At 34.7% G+C, this 21,535-nt stretch overlaps 1 protein-coding gene across 3 annotated transcripts in view; it reads right to left on the reverse strand.

The window, feature by feature from the left end:
* SNX7 (sorting nexin 7) overlaps positions 1-21,535 on the reverse strand; it is a 70,629-nt gene that overhangs the window by 29,670 nt on the left and 19,424 nt on the right. For all 3 annotated transcript variants that reach the window (XM_016127551.2, XM_036235156.1, XM_016127552.2), the window contains exons 2-7: positions 18,992-19,174; positions 13,684-13,794; positions 13,166-13,330; positions 10,858-11,056; positions 6,415-6,614; positions 3,563-3,649 (exon numbers count right to left, since the gene is read on the reverse strand). In XM_016127551.2, coding sequence (XP_015983037.2) covers positions 3,563-3,649; positions 6,415-6,614; positions 10,858-11,056; positions 13,166-13,330; positions 13,684-13,794; positions 18,992-19,174 — 945 coding nt within the window. The remainder of the gene's footprint in view (positions 1-3,562; positions 3,650-6,414; positions 6,615-10,857; positions 11,057-13,165; positions 13,331-13,683; positions 13,795-18,991; positions 19,175-21,535) is intronic.

The following is a 21,535-nucleotide window of genomic DNA, read 5'->3' on the forward strand; positions in this document are numbered from 1 at the left end:
ATATCCTCCTTGTTCCTCGAGGAACAATTCCTTGGTCATTTTACAGGGCCTATCTCAAATATTACTTCTAGAAAGTCATCTAAATAACAGCAGCTAACAACTACCGACTGCTTCCAATGATCTAAATAATTTTCTTGTATTGTATCATTTAATCCTTAAACAAGCCTATTAGAAAGGTACTAATAATTTCTCCAAACTACACATGATAAAATGAGGCCAAAAGAAGCTAATAAATGCATCCTAGGATTTGAGCAAATGAGCTAGGATTTGCTCCTAGGTTCATCTAATTCCAAAGCCTAAATGACAAAACTCCAAATGAACAGTTAAACTGATCTTCCAATGAGTATTCTGTAAGTCTCTACTGAGTTTAGGTCATTTTGAAACAATTAATTTATTATTTTGAGATAAAACTACAAACCACAAACTCTAAGAACCAGCTACTTTATAACTATCCAGGTAATAAACCAAGGAATTCACTCTAAAACATTATTTTAATATGCAGTAAAACACACAATTTTTGTGGGAACATTTGTGTGATGAGAAAAAGTAATGATAATGCCATTATTGCCAATTTAGAGCACATACGAAGCTATAAGCAAGGTAAAGACCAGAGCCTCGTATGCATGCCGCGAAGTCCACATAAAGGTCACCTGATATGCCAACACAATCTCTGGAATGTTACATCATACATCACTGCCATATTTCTACCCAATAATTATAACTACCCTAGTTTCGTCCTTTTAGGGAAAGCTTCATTTCAATGACCTGTTAGGAGTTGCTTTGCTGGGTTTGCATATAGCATCCCACCCAAAGGTGACTTTGATGGAGCCTCTGAAGGAAGCCCCAGTGGGTCTCCATAGAAATGGCCCCAGGGTTGTCTCCAGAGTGGCCCTGCTGGAGTTGCCATGGTAAACAACCAGGCTAGATTGCTATATTCAGTTCTCTGCCAGAGTCGCCATGGAGACTGCAAAGGATGGTGTCTTAGAAGGACCTCGCAAGGGCACGTTTCCATGGTGACCCTATCCTGAATATTTCTAAGCAACTTCCCTTCGTTTTTTTGTGACCAGTCATGGCAGGTTCATTTTGAGAGTAACCGTTGGAGGTTTCTCCCAAAGATACCGTCATAAGATATAAGGATTTTAAAGTGAGGTCTATAAACAAATAAACCACTTGAAAATGTAAATGGTACCATTCACAAATCATTAAATTAGTCCCTATACATTTTAGGAAAGAGCTGACTGGATGGGAAACAAACAAACAAACAAAAAAATACTTTCAATATCTCTGTTAACAAAGTGTCTGTTTCAAATCTTAAAGAATTAAAAGTTTCTTACAGAATATAATGCAGATCATTGAAGTTTTAAATTTCTCCAATATCACAACATAGCCACTAAATAGGTAAAAAATACTTTCTAGTGGACTTGACACAGATAAAACAGAATCGTGAATACAGATGGATCATTAGGTTATAATAAGATTATCAAGGAAATTTTTACAGAGCAAAAGACAAAATATTTGCAAGTCAAATGAAAGAAAAATGTGGGTTTTTTTTTTTTTTTAGTTGAATTGGGAAAGCCTAGCCATATTTGGGCCCCAGCTATTTTTTTCCTGTGTTTTTGTGGTTGGAATAATCCCAACTACTCTTCCTTTCCATTTAAAATATGAATATAAGCCATTCTGAACAGATGCTTGGTTTTTAAGCCATTTTATTATTCTCTTGAAACTTTAAAATAATTTACTTTTTCTAGCATTTAGTCAAGGGCAAAACATCATCTAATCTCTAATTTCAATATCTTTAGAGTTATTTAACAAATAAAAAAATTCTACAGTTCAAAAGATACAACTTCTGTATATATGCCCATCCTTTTTTGCTCTTTCCAGTTGACTTTTTAAATTAAAAATACACACACACGCGCGCGCGCGCGCGCGCACACACACACACACACACACACACACACAACTTACTGAAAGCAAAAGCAAAAGGTTAATCTTGAGTTTCCTCTATTCTCATCTTGTGGTAAAAGCAAAGATGATTTTCTCCTCAAGCATTAGTTACACTGTTTCTGCATTGTCTGTAATTCTCCTACTTTGTCTAAAGCAGCTCAGTCCCCACCCATAGTCCATTCAGGAAAACGAACTTGAGTTAGACAAATACTGTCAAGAAAGATGAGGATAATTCATAGTCACTTTTTAGTGAAGTCTCAATATTCTGCACAAAGTCTGATTTTGTAGACTTCTTGCTTTACGACTTCACTGTATTTTTATGAATCACAGCAGTCACTGCCATTTTCATTCATTCACTCATTCATTCATTCACAAAACATTTACTGAGTGGCTGCCATGTACCAAGTACTGTTTTAGGGGCTGAGATACTTTAGGAAACAGAAATTTCCTTCCTTTAAGGTCCTTTGATTATAGACAAGGAGAGAAAGAAGGATGATATAAAGAAAACCAGTAAGGAAATCATATCTTATGTTAGAAAACAATTAAAGCTAGGGAGAAAATAAAAGCAGGGAGGAGGCAGGCCGAGTCCCAAGTGCCCAAGTGAGGTTATAGTTCTACAGTTCTACAGGGGGGTGCTTTCTGTGACTCCCCTCCTCACCGGTCATAACTATACTCAATACTAATCTAAATCCTTAAATTAAACAAAAAAGGATTAAGAAAGTCTCTTTCATACTCAACAGAAATTAACCAAAGTAATAAGCAATTTTTCCCATTTTATACTTGCTGTCTGAGAGAGAGCATGGTCTGAAGGGGGCCAGTGATGTCTTCCCCCCAATCCTACTTCTGTTTCACGAACGATATAAAATTGGCCAACTCACTCCCCCTTCCAAGCCTTTGCCTCGATTTTAAAGTGAGAATTTTAATTCAAATCTGATAGTATTACTCTGAAAATATGCAAAGGCAATAAAATATAAATACTAAAATATTGTGGGTGATAATGTTATGTTTGGAATTATAACATCTGGAACAAAAGAGTGTCCCTTTAGAATACTTCAGCCAAAAAATAAGTAAAATGATGAAAAAGTTGGGCAGAATGTTGGGAATTAATGAAGCCCAGTGATGGGTATATGAGAATTTATTATATAAGTGGACCTATTTTTATGTTTGAAAATTTCCATTAAAAAAAAGTATTTTCAGAAAATGATTAAACTTGAAAACAAAGGTTTTTACAATAACTAGAAAAAAAGCATATAGGAACACCAACTTATTTTGTATAAGTATCTTATAAAACTAGATAGAAAGTGAATTCATATACTGAGTACTTACTAACCTTCTAGAACAGTGCAGGTGTCATACCTTCTTCAAACACTAATTAAAAATAAAAATAAAAAAAACCTAACCTCTTATTTTGTTCATTGTAACAGACAGAAGGGAAGAAAAGCATCATTGTTAAGCTTGCACACTCACCGGGTACCCAATGTATAATAGATTTTGAGAGAGAAATTATAGTATCCTTTGTTGAATGCTTGAAAACAAGCATGTAAGAAGCTCCACATTGCTAATAAAATTTTTATATTAAAAATTCTATATGATTACATGGAGAAACTTAAAAACTTACCAGATCAGCATCTGCCTTTTTATAGGTCAAAGCTTCGACTTTGGAATCCAGTTCTGCTTGTATTTGGTCTCTTCTTTTCATAACGCCCTTTGTATTAAAACAAGAGGATTTAATAATCTTTGTATAACAAAAATATACTTTTCAAAATATAAATAGCATCTCTTACCCAAGCTGTCATTCATTTGGGGATATAATGACTTATTTTTTTTTTTAATCTCTAAAAGCTACACTGAAAGCAAGTATTTAATTTTTTTTCATTAATCCTTTAGTGTTAGTTTTCCCAATGCACATCTTACTGGTTTAAGTGTTTTATGTACAACTTTTGATGGAGTACTCTAAGCATATACAGTATTTCAAAAAGAGAAAAGAACAAAACAAGTAAAAAATCAGTGGGAGCACTGAAAAAATATATGCTATGGCATAATCCGACTGCAGTTAAGAGGTCACATGGGTCACACACCTGAAAGTATAATCAATATCTGACTCCAAAGGTACAGTTGATCAGTAAAGTACAGTGGAGAATCAATATTTAAGTGTGCATTCACATCTTAAGATTTTACTTTAGCTTAAAATAGATAAGTATTAATCAATTAGCCAAGCTTTTGATGAGAAATCATGGTCTCTTCTCTGATTGATAGGAGTTCCATCTTGTTTTCTTGAATAATCATGATTTTAAGTTTCAGTGTCATTAAACTTAACATACCCTTGCGAAGGAACCAGAGCGCAGAATTCATCTCTTTTATAATGTACGCTACTCTTTTACAATGTCTTTCCCTTGGCAACTCACTTTTCCTGAGATATTCTACTTAGGCTTCATGGACAAGGGCTCTTTTTATCTGTATTCATCTTTCACTGGTTTTCACAGTATTAACTAAATAATGAAATTGTAATAATGAACACAAGTAGCCTAAACAGGCTAAGGAAAAAATAAAACTAACTCAGAGTAAACACACAATTTAAGCAGGGAGAGTGGAAGTACAGATACAAGCGAATGGCCTTAATGAGATACAAGTCTTTTGGAAGTCTTCAGAGGAAGGGAAGAACCTAGACACAAATTAGTTACATGGAGGCCGCATAAGATGGCTCTCTAGTATCTGAGTGAGAACTGAGAAGCCTTAAGGATAAAAAGCATCCCGAAAACTATCCAGTCTAGTTTTGTGCTGGTGGAACCACTCTCAAAACATTCAAGAGAGATTAACATTTCTCTCATTTTCAAAGAAATAAATAGAAATTTAACTAATTATCAGAAAATCATTTATATTTACTTCGATGTTTAATTACTACTAATGTCAGGAATCCCTTCCTTTCTCCAGCCCAAATGACACATACTACAATTTTGTCCCATTTATTTAAGGTCTGTTTCCATAAATATGAACTACCATACTTCATACAGGTAGAAATATTTTAGGTAAGAGTTTGCTTCAGAAGACAACTAGTAAATATTATAAGAATGTAATCATTTTGTTGAGGCATATGCTTTTTATTATTTTAGCTCACATTAAAGGAAACATTCTAATATAAAACAGAACCGGAACTGTAACATAAATGCTACTGATTATACCCTAGGAGTCTACAAAATGAAACAATAAAATAAGGACCTAAAAAATAATTCTTTCTAGCTGCTATTATAATTTTTCCACATCTTTAATGATACATGATTTAAATCGCATAACTTCCCATCTTGACATAATATAGAGGAAAACACATCTAATAAGGGAAAAAATATACTATTTTTAATGATACAAATCAGATCTTTTTGAACAGCGACACAGAGAGGAAATCAATAATGAAGTAAAACTATGGAATACAGCCAAAGAAACTGACGAGGATAAGGAGGAGACTTCTCATCAGTGAAGCATTAGAGACCTTTGAGAAACATGTGTTTGTAGAGGACCCCAAAAAAGTCAGGTAGCAGCGGAAACCTGAAATATCCACAAAGTATGTAATGACTGTGAAAGGAAAACCTAAATACGATAAACACAAAAGAAGCAGATCTTATGCTGAAAGGCTAAGAGAGCTTTTCTTACCAAGACAGAAACAAAATTAAAAAAAAAAAAAACAATCCTCCCAAATCAAGAGTACATGAAAACTGAAACCAGACATGGCTCCAATTATAAATGGCAGATGAAATGGGGTATATCTGAATGTAAGCTGAGTCCTTCCCCACTGCCCCCCTGAAACACTGAAACCTGAGGGTACCAGATTGAATGCGCAAGGTCCTGTGAGCAGAGGATAACACCGGATGAAGAACATTAGCTTTGCAGATAGCATTGCTAAACCCCAAATATCTGGAAACTTTAACTTGAACTGGGGAGTTTAAAGGCAAAACTATGATATAAGAAGAATAAAAGTCTTTTCAAATAGTGAAAGAAAACCTTTTTAATTCAAAGGATTTCTTTTTAGAAGCATCCAGAGGCAGAACAAACAGCAAGGTCCTACTCAAGGATTTTCTACACAATGATACTAAATATATTGGTGGATCAAATGTACTACCTAGAAGCAGAAAGCAACTCTTCCACAAAATCTCAAAAGCGCCGAAAATTTTAAAGCAAAATTTTAAAAGGTTGAAAAACTAATCATATTTCCTATGTAAGTCTTGGCTGAGGATCCTTCGGAACTATGTATGATCTTATAAAGTGCTGTTGTTAATGTTGAATATTTCTGTCTTTTATTAATGTATTCTTCTGCTCTTCAGTTCATTGGTGCAGTGAACAAACATTCATTGAGCATCTACATGCAAAGCATCCTGCTAAGATAGGAGGAGAGTGGTGAAAAACAAATAGAACACTGAATTTATGAAGCTTATTAATCAGGTCAGGGACTAAATTAAAAGTGCAATTAGGTGTTCTTACCATCAGTATTTCACTATACAGCACGTACTCATGGACGACAGGAAGCAGGGCCTCTGAGAGTCCAGACATCCGTTTTTCAGTGGCCTTACAGCAGGAGTCTATGCAGCTGGCAACACCACTCAGAGTATCGGCCAGATCTTCTTCTGACGCTGACCACAGAATATGAATTGGGCCATATTCTTTCATTTCATCAAAATAGTCTTAAAAAAATAAGTAATTTATAGATGTTTTTAAAATCCCTGTTTATAGACAGAATGAAACATATTTCTCATTGTTCTGCACATGTTCTTATACACGACCATAAGAAATTAGATATCGCCTCTCATTAAATTAACCAGTCATCCCAGTCTGCTCAGGTTAGTCCTTGAATGACTACTGTCCAGGTGTAATCAATAATAGCAACTTCTTTCATTCTCAAAAGTGTCCCGGCTTGGAAAATAAATTATTATGATCAACATGTCTATCATGGACTTCTACCTACCAAACATACTACAGCTGAGTGTCACACAGGTCCTCCCCTTCTCCTGATGACTTATCCTAGGTAATGGTAATTGCTTCCAATAATCTAAGAATAAAGTCTGGGGTATGTCCTAGATTCAGAGCCAGTCAATTGTCAATTCCAATATTTCTTAATCTTTACTATCCTTTCTCTCCTTCCCTCTCTCCCCTCATTCATCCATACATTTATTTATCTACCTACCTATCTACCTACCTACCTGTGTATATACCCTCAGTATCTCTAACATACACTACTGCAAAGGACTTTTAACTATTCTCCCTCTTTCCATTTTCATCACAATACATAAACATTGAAGCTTTGTAACTTTATTAGAAAGTCTTTTATGGTCAGTCTCTACCTTGCCTCTCCAGATCTAACTCTTGAGAGTCTCTTCCAAAGATATTTTAATTTAAGCCAAAATAATTGCTCATTCATTAATATCTAACTCAAACATTGCACATATCCCTCTGCCTTATCCTCTATCATTTCTAACATCGAAAAAATTTCTAATCCTTTAAATAATAGTGTAAATAAATCTCTTCTGATTCTGTTCCAAACGATTTTTAGATGCTTTGTCCTCAATGAGCCTATCATAATTTTGTACTTCTGTTAAAGCCTATTATAATTTTATACTTCTACTATCCCACTCTTTTATGATTGCTAGCATAACTGACATACTCCTAGGCCATATGCTCCTTAAAACAGGAACTGAGGCTTATTTTTTTTAATCTAAAAGGCTGAATCATAATGTGTTCAATAAATATTTTCACATCAGTGTAAGAATAAATGAATAACAAAAGACTAGTCAATGTAGGCCATTTACTCAAAAATTGGATTTCATTTTAAAATCTGAACATTTTTGCATTCATATTATCAACTTTCAAAAATAGATACTTGGTTTTTTTTATGGTAGAGAATGTATACACAGTGAGCGTTTTTTTGTCTAATGTTTACATGAATAAAATTAAATTCTCTATATTTAATCATCTTACTGCTCAGCAGGGTAAGTTATAATGTCATATTGCTCTAAATTAAACTATTAAAATTTCAAAAGTTTGTATGACTAAGTTGAAAAAAATATTAAAAAAATAAAAACTATGGAACTATTAGTTGTCGCCTAATGAAGGTAATAAATTTAATAACCACTACAGTCCTTCTAAATTGTACCCTCCTAATCTTATATTTTAAATAAATGGCCATACTAAACTATTATTTCTAGAAAAGAAAATGTTCTCCTTTATTTCCTTTCTCAATTTTTGTATATTTCGATGTGTGCCATTTAACCTGCACAATATTTATTTTTATCAATAACAAAAAATAGAGCTTCCCAAAAATTCTAAATGGTGCTTACACAGCACAGCACTCAAATCATACTTGTATGCAAACACTTAATGAGGTGCACTGTAGTTTGTCTGTTAATATGTTCCCCTCACCAGGCTAAGAGCTCGAGGACAGGCACCATCTTATTCCTTCTCTAATCTCCAGCACAGAAAAGCAGCACATGTGCTCAACATAAACTTGCCAAATAAACCGGGAACCACCCCCACCCCCCAAGACAAAATCAAAGAAAAAAATGACTAAAAATATAAAAGAACCTACTAGTTATGATAATCAAATTCTTTGATTTCAATATGAATAAAATACCTATACAGCTTAGATAGTGGGCTTTACATTCTAAAAATAAAAAAAGAAAAAAAAGATCCTACAAGTTTATGTCAATGGCATTCACTGAATGGAAATGAGAGCTCAAATTTATTTACAAAGTCTATCACAAAATCAAGTTTGCTTTCTGAGCATTTCACAAACATGACAGTATATCAAAGACTTAACCTGTTCTTTTGCACAAGCAAATATAAAGCATATTAATATTTTTTTAAAAAGTACCAAGGGTTTCCAGGAGCCTCTCTGAATTGCTATCCCACTTAACTATGCATCAAAAATCTACTTAACAGAATTGGAATCACAGAACCTAGTTAAAACAATTAGCTTCTTGAGATTTAAAAAAAAAAAAAAGACAAATAGTAAATACAAGATCAGACCAAGAAGGCTTAAAACAAACTATTAAACTATGTTCAGTCACAACAATGACCTCTAAGTGTCAATGCATAAAAAATAAAAAGCAATGCACATTTGGCTGTAACAATTTTTTCTATACCTCTTTACATAACTAATTGATTCTTTATAAGCAATTTTCCTACAGTCAAAATTCATATTAATTTATTTTTAGGTCACTGAAAAGATTTTAATTGAGCACCTGCTATGTGTTAGGTGCTATATAGATACTAGAAATACAGCAAAACTTTTCTGTTTTTTGTCCTGATTGAACTTACAGTTTAATGAGAAACAACAACAACAACAAAATAAGCCATCAATATACAGACTGTAAGGAGTTCATTTCTAAAACCAATTTATATCAGGAAATACATTTTCTGACTTGGCCATCTATGTTTAATATAGATAAATGTAATCAGAAAACTAGCAAAAATTCATCATGGAATTAGAAAAAAGCTATCATGGAAAAAAGTTGAACTTGTAAACTGAAAAAAAAAAAAGGAAAGAAATTAAAAAGAAAACAGTGCTAGAAACATAAGAAAAGAGACCTATTTTCCAATATATAAATCTCTCTGTCATGCTTGGACAGGCCTAACATCGAATACTTGTTTCCCCTAAAGTCACTAGAAAATGTGGAAACCCTATTTCCTGAAACGTCACTTCTTTAATTTTTAAGCTATGGTCCATGTTGAACATTTGAGACCAACTTAGTGCAACTATGTCCAACATCTTCAGCTCAGAGCTTACTTTACCACTATTATTTATAAATGGGAAAAAGAATGGGTATTGATCAATTAGAACAAATGGGGACTGGACATGGCTACCTTCAGAATCATTAAGAATCAGAAATTTTCACAATACATCTGGGCATAAACCACATTTTTAAGCTAAAATTCTAACTTAATGTTAAGTAGTCTTTCACATGAGTTTGGAAGTCACCACTCAGTCCCAACAGCAAGGAAAATGCTGAACAGACTGAAAAATCAACGGCTTTTCTTGGAACTGTAAGAGAGAGGAGGTCACAGGACAAACCACTGCCCCCAAGACTGGAAAGACAGACAGGCAAATACAAGGAACTGTGCCTTTACTGGAGCACAGACTCAAGGGCAGAAGCCACGTCTGCGACCAGTGCTGGGCTAGGGAGACTGAAGCTGTGATTGATAACCTGCTGAAGGTTCGGGGTAGACACATCTACAAGGTAAAAACTCCAGGGGGACCCACTCATGGGAACCCCAGCAAGATTGTGAGATTTACCCCCAGGGGCTTGACTAGGTTCCCACAGCAGGGGAAGGGAAAATGAATCATTCTGAAATAACCGGAGCACTCCGTTCTTCTTACTAGAGGGAAACCTGTCAGCCACAGCCTAATCCGTCGAGGTGCTAGCAGAGCCTAACTGACATGGAGAAAGGAAATATCCAAATCCGGCCCCACTCTGGCCATCCTGTCCCATCGGAGGGGCAGGAGACAGGGGTGAGTTGCCGAGAAACTTTTGTGAAGTTCACAGTCCACACACCTTACCACCACATTACTAAAGACCTATTTACACAATTCCTTTTACCCAGTACATGTGTCTGGCTATCAAGAAAGAATTGGCAAAAAACACAATCTAAAGGGACAGGGCAAGTCTCAGAACCAGTCATGGCAGGAATGCTGGAATGGTCAGACCAGGAATTTAAAGCAACTGTGACTAATATGCTAAGCACACTAATAGACAAAGTAGACGACATGCAAGAACAGATGGGCAGTGTAAGTGGAGAGATAGAAATCCTAAGAAAGAATGCCACCCCTGCCAAAAAAAAAAAGGTTAACTTAAGGTCTTACTACACTAGCAAATGTGAAGATCCATCAGAAATAAAACTACTTTAAAATCACATTTCGGTGAGTCTACATACCCCTTTCTTCCTTGTAAATTCTCTGAGATATTTTATCTATCAAATTTATTTTCTGGCTAAACATTTCAATAAAGTCATTCATTTCCATGAACTGCTGTGGGCGGCTTTTGACTCCTCTCATTGACAGTGCAACAGCTCTGACTGTCTGCCCCATCTTGCTGAGTAATCCGGGCCCTTGTTTCTTGTGAGAAGAGAGTTCCTAGAAACAAACAAACAAAAAAGAAGTATTTGTGGTCAAGTAAACAACAACAAAAAAAACTAATTAGAAGGATAAAATGAAGATAAAAATGTTTCATGCATTTTTTTTCATGTTAACTTAAACAGATGAGTTTTATTAGGGTATAGTCCTTCTCAGTCTCAGTCTCCCCGATAATATTCCTTTTCAAAGTACTCATGTATAACATGTATCCATGTTTCCTCAGAGCATGGATCTTTAAAAGAACAAGGTTTATAGACATAAACATGCTTAGGAAGGTATTGAAGAAGATAGGATGACAGGAGGTGCCATCTACATTTTATGTTAGGAATTTAATGGGAAAAAATGACTGAGAGAAGATTGCTCAGGGTATAAACTACTCCTTGGGGGGGGGGGGGAGGGAAATTCTTTAGTTTTAATGAGAGCAAACATGTATTGAGAGGTTAACATGTTCCAGGCACCATCCTCTCATTTTCATATACATAATCACAATAACACTATGAGGTAGGTGCTGTTATCAACCTCATGTAATGGAAGAAAATAGAGACACAGGAAGGCTAAGGAGCTTCTCAATGTCCAAGAGCAATTAAGTGATGGACCAAGACCTGAGCCATGGCAGTCTGACTCCAGAAGATTCACGGCTAAGCACTAGCTGGCTCTGTCTTATTAAGGCCATGAGGATAGTTCATAAATAGATACCCCCTGACCACAGCTCCTCAACCAACCGAAGTGGGTAAACTGTGACACCCCTCCACTGGCTGGGTGGCCGTAGAGAAAGATTTTTTAATAAGATATGTAACAAGCTGTTTCATAGTCAACCTTGGAGGGATAGCTACAGAGTTGAAAAATAGAAAAAAAAAATGCTTTAAAAAGATACACTACCACAGAAATATCCTTTCAGAATTATGGCGTATTAAAAAAGAACACCAAGAAGGAGGACAAGGCATTCTGCTGATGATTGCAGCATTTGTTGGAGCACAGGTTTGGGATCAAATAAAAGTTGAAGAGTAATAAACAGGAAAACAAAATCTCTATATAAAACAAGGTTGACTATTAAATCGCAGATAAAAATATTATTGTATATTACCTACCCAAATATTAAATAACATATCATCTTTCTCCAGTTTTTTCTGAATATCTTATACAAAATTACATACACACACACACACACATACACACACACACATACACATACAATTTGTTTATTTCCAAATCAGTGTCAATTTGGAAATAACAACATATGCCCCGCTCGACTGGGCAACACATCTATCCAGGAGTGCTACAGCATCATTTGATTGAGTAAACATTATCAGAAACAGAACAAGCCACAACTGGCAAGCTGTTCCTGCAACTGTTGACTACAGAGATTCTTTCTAACAGTTTCTAAGGTTCTGGAGTCAGGTCACAAATTCATTTCACATAAGTCACAATGGGCTTCCAGATAGTAGGTCTATCTGTCAAGATTAAGATGATCCATTTTTTAGCTTCTACCATTTTGGCAGAAACTGAGATAGGTAAAATTTAACATTAGTCAGTAATCGTTTAATAAAGACTGCTCTATCCATTATCTTTCTTAATGAGCTACATCTTCACGGGACAAAAGAAAAAAGAAGAAGAACATATAAGGTTTCTGAATTAAAAATTAGAGCTCCCCCAAGTAGGTAATTAAAGGAAAAGTAAGGAAATTGTATTGTCTATCCGGCTATCCATCGACAATTCAACCATCCATCTACCTATCTACTTAATAAAGACCATTATCTTAACTTAAAAATCCATTAATACTCAAAATAGTGTCAATAAAATAAATATATTTGTATATATTCACTATGGGCTGTGTATTCAAGGAGTATTCTGACATTTAAAAAAACATCAGCTATAGAGAGAAACGAGTATATAATCATGAGAAAGATACAAGATTCCTGTAATATTTATATGTAGATTTGATACAGGGTTAAATCTGAAGGATATCTCTCTCTCTCTCCAATGAATAAATATCCATCTTGAGACAAGGACACTGCTGCCTGATTTATAAAGGTAAAGAAGAGGAAGTGGACAACCTACTATACATATAGATACTAAAGGATTATATGAGTAAAAATAAAAATTCTTTACCCAAGCTTGTGCAGTAAGAAAAATTTTGAAGTCTTCATTAAATGTTAAAGTTGGATGATCAGCAATTCGGTTCAAAAACTTCTGCAATGCCTTCCTGCGTGTCTCAATGAAGTCATCGTTAAAGCGTTCCACCATTCCTCTCACTATAAACTTTTCTGGCAATGGCTGAGGGAAAAAAAAAAAAAAAACAGTATCAGAATTATGTGGCACAGGATTATAAGAAATGCTACACTTTTCTTTTTTGGAAGACTATATGAACATGTAATTATTTCTTATCGAAATAATTTTTTAAAATTCACAATGCTAAAACCAAAAATGGCAAAATTTCAACAAAATTTTTTTTACAGTAGTTTAAAAAAAAAACAAGTCTGCACATACATTAAAAAGTTTAAAAACAAATGTTTCTAGGATAAATGAATTACACTGAATATAAAGGTCTGAATTTTGGTTTTAGGCATTCTAATGATTCACAAGATACAATGGCAGCTATTTTATGAAAAAAAAAAAAGCAAACTTACTGGAATAATGAGAGTAGGGTGTGCTTCTTCAAGTTTTCCTTTTAACCAAAGGAAATCTTGGTAACGTCTCCTAACTTCAAAGTCACTGGAGTCAAATTCCCCACGAGATGTCTAAAGAAAGTAGGAAAAAAATAACAGCACGTGCAATAGAAGACAGAAGACATTTGCATAATGTTATTTTCAACATTCTAAATTAAATGGTCTCTAAGAAACATTAACAAATTCTAATTATTCAGTGTTTGTCAGCCTGTACTTTTTTTTTTTTTTTGCAGTCATCAATTCATGTAGCAGATGAAACAAAGCAAACTTTCCAGTATTTCCAGAAAGAAAGCAAACATCATGCTCAAATTTAAAACCCTAACTGAAAAATCTGTCTTAGAGCAACCATCTGCCTTCCACAAGATTTAAACTACTATTATCTTTGGCATCACTTTCTTGCTAACGAGAAAGTGTGTTCTGAATTTAGGTTTCAAATATATTTCTTTTCTCAAGATGATCAGAATTCAGAATTTAAGGAAAGTCCTATTATTGCAATTTGGAAAATAACCTGAACATATCTGAGAAAAATGTTTTCTTCAAATTTACTCAAATGAATTGCTTTGCTAAAATTTGCTTTTAGTATGTGAAAATTATAACATTTTACAAAATGATTTTAGTGCTATTTTAAAAATGTTATTAATGGAGATTTAATGTGAAAAGAAAATCTTCATGTCACCCTCAGGGAATTTTATTTTGAATTATATACCTAAACTCCTAAAAATTAAGAAAATATATGAAATATCTATTCTTAACAATCCAAAAAATCTATGCCAACACATAGGACAAGAACGTAGGTACAATACCAACCTTACTTCTATTGCCTGAATCCTAAGCCAAATACAAAAATAGACTAATGCATAAGCACCTCTCATAAGAAAACAGTCACTTCCACCAATATCTTATTTAACTGAATTTTTGCATATTAAAAATGATACACAGTGATATTAAGGTTGAGGTTTTCCTGGAGGAGTAGAGATGGAATAACACATTGCATACATATTTCCCACTTGCCAGAAATATCAATCACCCACGCAAACACAATTGTAAATTAAGCAGTTCGAGTCATAAGATGCAATTTTAATTGTTATGAAATAAGGCTGACATTAGCTGTACTTTCCAAGATTTATTCTTGTGAAGTGAATGTTCAGAGCATCATACAATGTACCTTACTAAACTATTCCCTTTTCAGTGAAAAAAAAGCAGAGGTAAGTGAGATGCATATGTCTAAAGAACTAAATGTTCATAAAACACTACAAAATCTTAAATGTTATGCAAAATAGTACATGTTATAGAAATGGTAAAAACAAAAAACTAAATCTAGTAGAAACAGTGTAAGAATTTATATATGGTTGATATGTGTGCATATATATACAAATATACACTCACTACATACATATGCACACAAAACATGGTTTAGAGTCACACGTTAAAAAATATTTATTGAACACTTCCTTGTACCAGGCACATATGTATAGGTTCACCTCCAATTTCCAGGGAAAAAAATTGGCAGAACTAACAATAAAAACACTCAAAACTGGGCAGTTAAAACAAGACTGGGCTTTAGATGTCCTCAAGAATGCCAACACTTTAAGTAAATATAAAACAATTTGATATAAATTCTAGCAAAAGGAAGATATTAAATCAAGTCAAATAACGGTTGATTCTGTCCTCATCAGTCTGTCATTGACACAAAAGAGTTCTCTATGATACTGCAATAACAGAGGATAAGTACAAGTCTCAAGGACAGTGTTTTCTTTCTTTCTACTGTAAGACTTTATTCTACTTCACAAGGGTTATGATCCATATATGCACATATGAATATATATATATATGAATATGACAAGGAAAACAAGTATTTTCAACTGGTTTCAGATCATAACTAATTTCCCTACAGCAGGGATGGAACCTGTGCCCCATCTAAAGTGGCCGATTTTGGTCATTAGAAAACAGATAAAAGCTTCCAAACTGTAGGAATAACAGGGTTTGATGACGGATCTCCGACCCATAAGAACGTGTGTTCTAAAATGTTGATTCAGAGCATAAATAATGCTTCTAATCTAGAATAAACTTTTCCATGGAAGCTATGTCGTAAATGGTGTTTAATTTTTCATCTCTGACCATGAAAGCATGGGCACTTGAAGTTTAGGACTAATGGACCCATGTGATCTACACCCCAAAATGCATTCATTCAACAAACACTGACTTTCGATCAAGGGCAAACAGTTCACTTAGTTCTGAGGATTTAGAAGACTGTTTCTGAGGGAAAATTAATCTTAGAATCAAGAATGTACTTTAACACATAGCTGCACACTGGCAGACATTTATCAGTTTGCCTTCGTAATGAGGATGGAAGAGGAGAGACCCTCATTGAATCTTAGTTCTTACTTCTGTGAGTACTAGGGAAGGAACAACTCAGGTCTCCAAAAGAGGAAGTACTTCTTTAGAGTAGCCACCTCAGATATTCTAACCTTGAGTATGAAGGGTAACTTCCCATAAGGGGAACAGATGCCAGGAATAGATAATGGGCTTCCTGATACAATTACTTATGGCCAGGTCATCCTAAGTATTCCTAAGTACATGTCTGTGCACATTTATGTGCATTTATCCTCATAGCCTTAGCGCCCATTCATTTTTACAAAACTAGAACCTACCCAGGGAAGCTACCTCCTAACCTCCAAATTAAATAGGGTACCCCGGGCTCAAAAACTCCTATATTTTTCTGTCATAGTATTTATAACTATAATTAAATAATTAAGCAAATAATTGTTTAATATCCATAACCGACCCTAGAGTGAAAATCCATGAAGGCAGAGAACATGCTTGTTTGGGCTGCTGATGTAGTGTCAGTATGCGAGCATAGTACCTAGGACATAATTGGCACTCAAAACTTTGTTAAATATGTGAGTAAATGAATAAATAAGTCAATAACAAAAGAAATACTATGTCTGCTATCATAATTTACATCTACTAAATATTTCTATATTAGTATCTGCAATGCATATTCTAGCATATATAGGTATAGTCTACATACTAGGATGTAGTAAAAGCAATTGGAAGTGGAAAAAGGACTTAGTGCATAATAGCTAAATTGAAAGACAGTTTGCCATAATCATATAAAAATGCACACAAATTTAACAAAATATATATAGTATAAAAGTAAAATAAACTGTCTGGATTTAACTCTCAGCTCAGTTAATCATTATGTTGTGTAACCTTTGGCAACTTATTGAGTTTCAGTGTCTTTGCTCCCAAAATGGGGACAAATCGTAGCATTTAGAATCTGCGATTGTTGTGAGCTTTAAATGAGCTACTAAGTATAAACTGGCAGAACACGGCCTGGTACAAAGCAGTCACACAATAAATGTCAGTTTAACACACTGTGACATTATCAGTATTACTACTACAAGAGCAGTACATTTAAAGTATAATGGAAAAATGGAGAATTCATAAGAACACACGCCTATGATTACAATGAAGTCCATGAGGTGGCTTATAAAGACTGTCTTTCTGAGGAAAACAGATAAGAAAATAATTCAGTTTCACAAACTCTTTGCTAGGAAGGATGATGACAATGGATGATTCTAACAGTAGTAATAGGAGAAATCTGGTTCTATTCTGAGCAGTCTGTCTGTATTAACGCATTATATATTCACAAAGACTCCAGAAGGTTATTACTGTTATCTTACTTACAAACAAGGAAACTAACCATAGACAGGTTAATTAAATTGTCTAAGACCCAGCAATGAAGAGGAAGAATCACAATTTAAATCCACGCTGTCTTGCTCTATAGCCTCTTGATATGGCTATGTACTAAAAATTTCTTCACTCATTCACCAAAAAGTTAAATTGCTTACTTTCTTTATCCTAAGGATTGTGTTTGGAATTATAGAAAACTTAAGATACAATTACCTTCCTTGAGAAGTTCATATACTCGTTGGGACTATACATAAATAAACACATAGTTATCTACTCACATGTGGGTGGGTGGCAATTACGGATCACTATGTGTCAGGTACTTTGCTAAGTCCTTTGCATTGATTACCTGTCCTAAGTCAATTCTCACAGCAACTCCACAGAACCAGGCTCTATTACCATTTCAGTTTTATAGATTTAAAAAACCTGAGGCTTAGAAGGATTAAATATAGGCTTTTAATTGCTTTGCTACATGTACTCTAATGTTTTACATTCTTTACAAGTTCAGTTAGAACAGTATGAGGAAACAGAAGAAAAAGAATTTTCAACCTGCAAGAATGGGAGGGCAGGCATCATTTTGACTTATGTCTTGAAAGATAAAGAGTAGTTTAAGAGAGGGAAGGACATATCAGACAGAAGAAAAAGAATATGCAAAGTCAGGAGAGCAAGTAATACCCTAGAGCAATAAGACAACAGAAGCTCTATATGAGTGGAGAGCAGGGGTATTAAAAGTGGAGAGTAAGAGTCTTACATGGTAGGTTGGCACCAGACTGAGAACTTCTTTACATGTCATACTAAAAAGTTTGTACTTGTTCTGTCAGAAAAGGGGTGCCAATGAAGGATTTTAAGAATCTGAGTGAAGTGATCAGATATATTCATTGTTGGGAAATGTAACAAAGCTTCATTGGAAGATGATCCAAAACTCTGTCAACTACAAAAGAGCCATAGGGTGAGGCTTCATAAACAAAATATTATAATTTATAAGTAGAATTCTTAAAGGCTGTTAGTAAAGCACCTTTTTTAAATGGTTGTACTATTTGGTTGTTTTATTTTGTCAGAGGTAAAGTCTTTTTGCAGAGCTTTGTCCTAGGATTAAGGAGGCTCTGATTCTAGATCTACTCTGTCCCAGAACTACTGAGCAACCAATAGTATCTCTTACAGAAAATAAACAGGCCACTTGTTCTTCTTTGGAAAATAAATAAAAATATTTTTGTAGTCTTCAGAAGAAATATGAATACAAAATATTACATCATGTTTCTAACTAGTTGTTTTATTAGCAAATCAAGGCTCTTATTTTCCAAAGATATTTCTTCATATTTTTTTAAACTAAAAACTTAAAACGTACCTATTTTAAGAAGCACAACTGCCAAAAAATGACTGACTGTTACTCAAGTTAACTGGAATTTCACTGATTTGATATAGAACAAGTGAAGGGAATAGAAGATGCAATGTCTTACCCAAAATGATTGAAAAAGAAGTCAATTCAGCTAATGTGGAGAGTTACAATGAACAAGAAGCATTCCCAAAAGTTCAAAGGTGGCAACAATATCCAAGAAAATGTTCATTAAGTGTTTACCTTAGTAATAATCCTATAAGTAATGAAAGTTTCAATTGTAGTAACATGGCTTTCAGGTTCATCAACTGTAATAAAGAGATCTTTCAAATCTGGCTCATCTTCAAATTTGACTTGGTTTATCATTGATAAAGGGGATGTTGGCATCATAGGGCTGAAGGAATTCATGTCCATCAGAGAGGCATCCTAAGGAATAAAATTCGAAAATTAACACTTATGGAAAAAATTGTTAAAATCCTTTTTCATAGACACTACAAATATTAATGAAATATCTCAAGAACAAAAAGGATAATTGGACTCCTGGTTAAATATGGTATGTCAAGCATGTATTTTTATCTCTGCTTCCTCGTAAAGTCCTATTTTTAAAATGACAATAAAGAAAAAAACAAATAAAAACAAAATGACAAAAAAGCAGGAAAAGCATAAACCCTCAAGGTTAAAAGAAGAAACTAAGCAAAATTTAGTTTTTGGAAAGTGGAACTCTAATTGTCAAGTGGTAACTGAAAAACCAGTGCAGAGAAGGCTGAAAAGTAAACCTAGGAAAGAATGGTAAATTAGAAAGAAGAAAGCACATTTATGACAGACAATCCCAGAGAGACTCAAGACTTAGAGGCACCAGAAACCATGGACACAGAGTGCTGGTGGAGCCAAAACCGGAGGATTGGTCGAAAAGCTAATAAAGCAAAAAACGTTAGTACCTCAGATTCCCTCATCTATTCTATGCTATCAGGTGACTTTTCCTCCTCAATTTTGCAGAGGACTATAAGTTTACTTTCTGGAGTGTCTCTGAACTCAAGAGCACCAGGCAAGATAGAGGGGGAAAGGGAGGCCCTTGGAAAACACACATCTCAAGGGACAGACCTACATCCAAAGGGAAAGATTACGGCCCTCTTCCCTAGTTTGGGGAAGGGAGAGAAGGAAGGGGAGTAGGAGTTTTCCTCTGTCAGTTGACTGGTCCCAGAAAAAAAACTGACAGTTGTCGCTCCTTAATTATTAGCCAGGTCTCTGCATAATCATGCTACAGGGAGGCCCCAACAAGGCCCGCTGCATGTCTGCTCAGCTTCTCATTACCTGGGGTCGGAACTACAGAACATCTGATTATGTGAAAAGCCTCAATGTAAAGAAAGGATTCACAAACAAAATACAGAAAGCAGACAGAATAGAGACATGATGCTTAAGAAACAGATGACATTGTCAGAGATCAGAACGACCTGAAATTCATAATTGAAAACAGGTGTTACACATAGTTAAAAAGTTGAGAACAGCAGCAAAACCAGTAAAAAAAAGGAGGCTTATGAAAATTTAAATATGATAGTAGGGTAAAAACTCGACAGAAAATTTAAAAGATAGAATTCAAGAACTAAGTTAAACCAAAAGAATAATAGTTGGAAAAGAACGAAGTATTTTGTAAAATTAAAGGATCCAGGCAGACAGTCCTGAATAAAAGGAATTCCAGTAAATGAAGAAGGAAAACGTCTGTCGAAATGAAGTGTTTCTAGGTTGTTAGGGCTTATCAGGCCCCTCAAAATGAATGGGTCAGTGGTGGGTGGGTGGTACTCCTACAAGCAACAATCGCTCTGACATTTCACAATAGTAGAGATTTTAAAATTCCTAAAAGCTTCCAGAGAGAATATAGACAGGTAAAATACAATAGGAATCTCAGATTTCTTGATGGGAACACTGCAAACTAAATAACAATAAAATATTACTTTCAAATTTTTGAGAGGAAGATATCTCTACCTAGAATTCTATTTAGCCAGGCAAATTGTCATTCAAGCATACAAACAGAATAAAGCCATTTTGGATATGAAAGATTTCAAAAACTGACTTCCCATGTACCCCTTTTTTAGAAGCTTCTTTACTTTTCCAAAGCAAGGGCATATATCAAGAAAGAAGAAACAGGATCTGAAAACAGGAGATTCAACAGAAAAAAGAACTAAAGGAAATTCCTGGGATGACAGTGAAAGAACATTCCAGATTGACAGTTTTTCAGACGTAGAGAACCACCCACAAAGACTGAACCAGGAAGACAGAGTCTCTAGGAAGGCAGGGAGAAACAAGGAAAAAGAATAAGAGAGGGAAAGGAGGAAGGGATAGAGGGGAAGAGAAAGAGAAAGGGGCATGAGCAAAGCAAGCGGGGAGGGAGGGAGAGAGGGAGGCCGCAGAATACCTGTTATGTTTAAACATAATAAAGGAAGAAAGCTGTGTTAGAGTTTGTAGATGAATTATAACTGGTGCAAAGAAAGCCGACAGGGAAAGCGAGAAAGAGAAAGGAAGGGATAAAAAAAGAGAATGAATGAATAAATGATGAATTCTCAAGAAAATGAAAGGTGTATAAGAATGAAAATGTAATACTTCACCATATGGCTTGACTGTGAATAAAAGTTGTTCTGAATACTGAATTGAACCAAAAATGGTGATATAATTATATTAACATAGTAGAAAGAAAAATACATGTGTGAGGTGAGAAGATACCACCTATCAAATAGCTTCAAAAATGCTAATGCCATGATGGGAAAGGAAGGTGAGGAACGGCTCAGGCTGAGA

Source organism: Rousettus aegyptiacus, unplaced genomic scaffold (genome assembly GCF_014176215.1).
Source record: "Rousettus aegyptiacus isolate mRouAeg1 unplaced genomic scaffold, mRouAeg1.p scaffold_m13_p_17, whole genome shotgun sequence".
Taxonomy (NCBI): domain Eukaryota; kingdom Metazoa; phylum Chordata; class Mammalia; order Chiroptera; family Pteropodidae; genus Rousettus; species Rousettus aegyptiacus.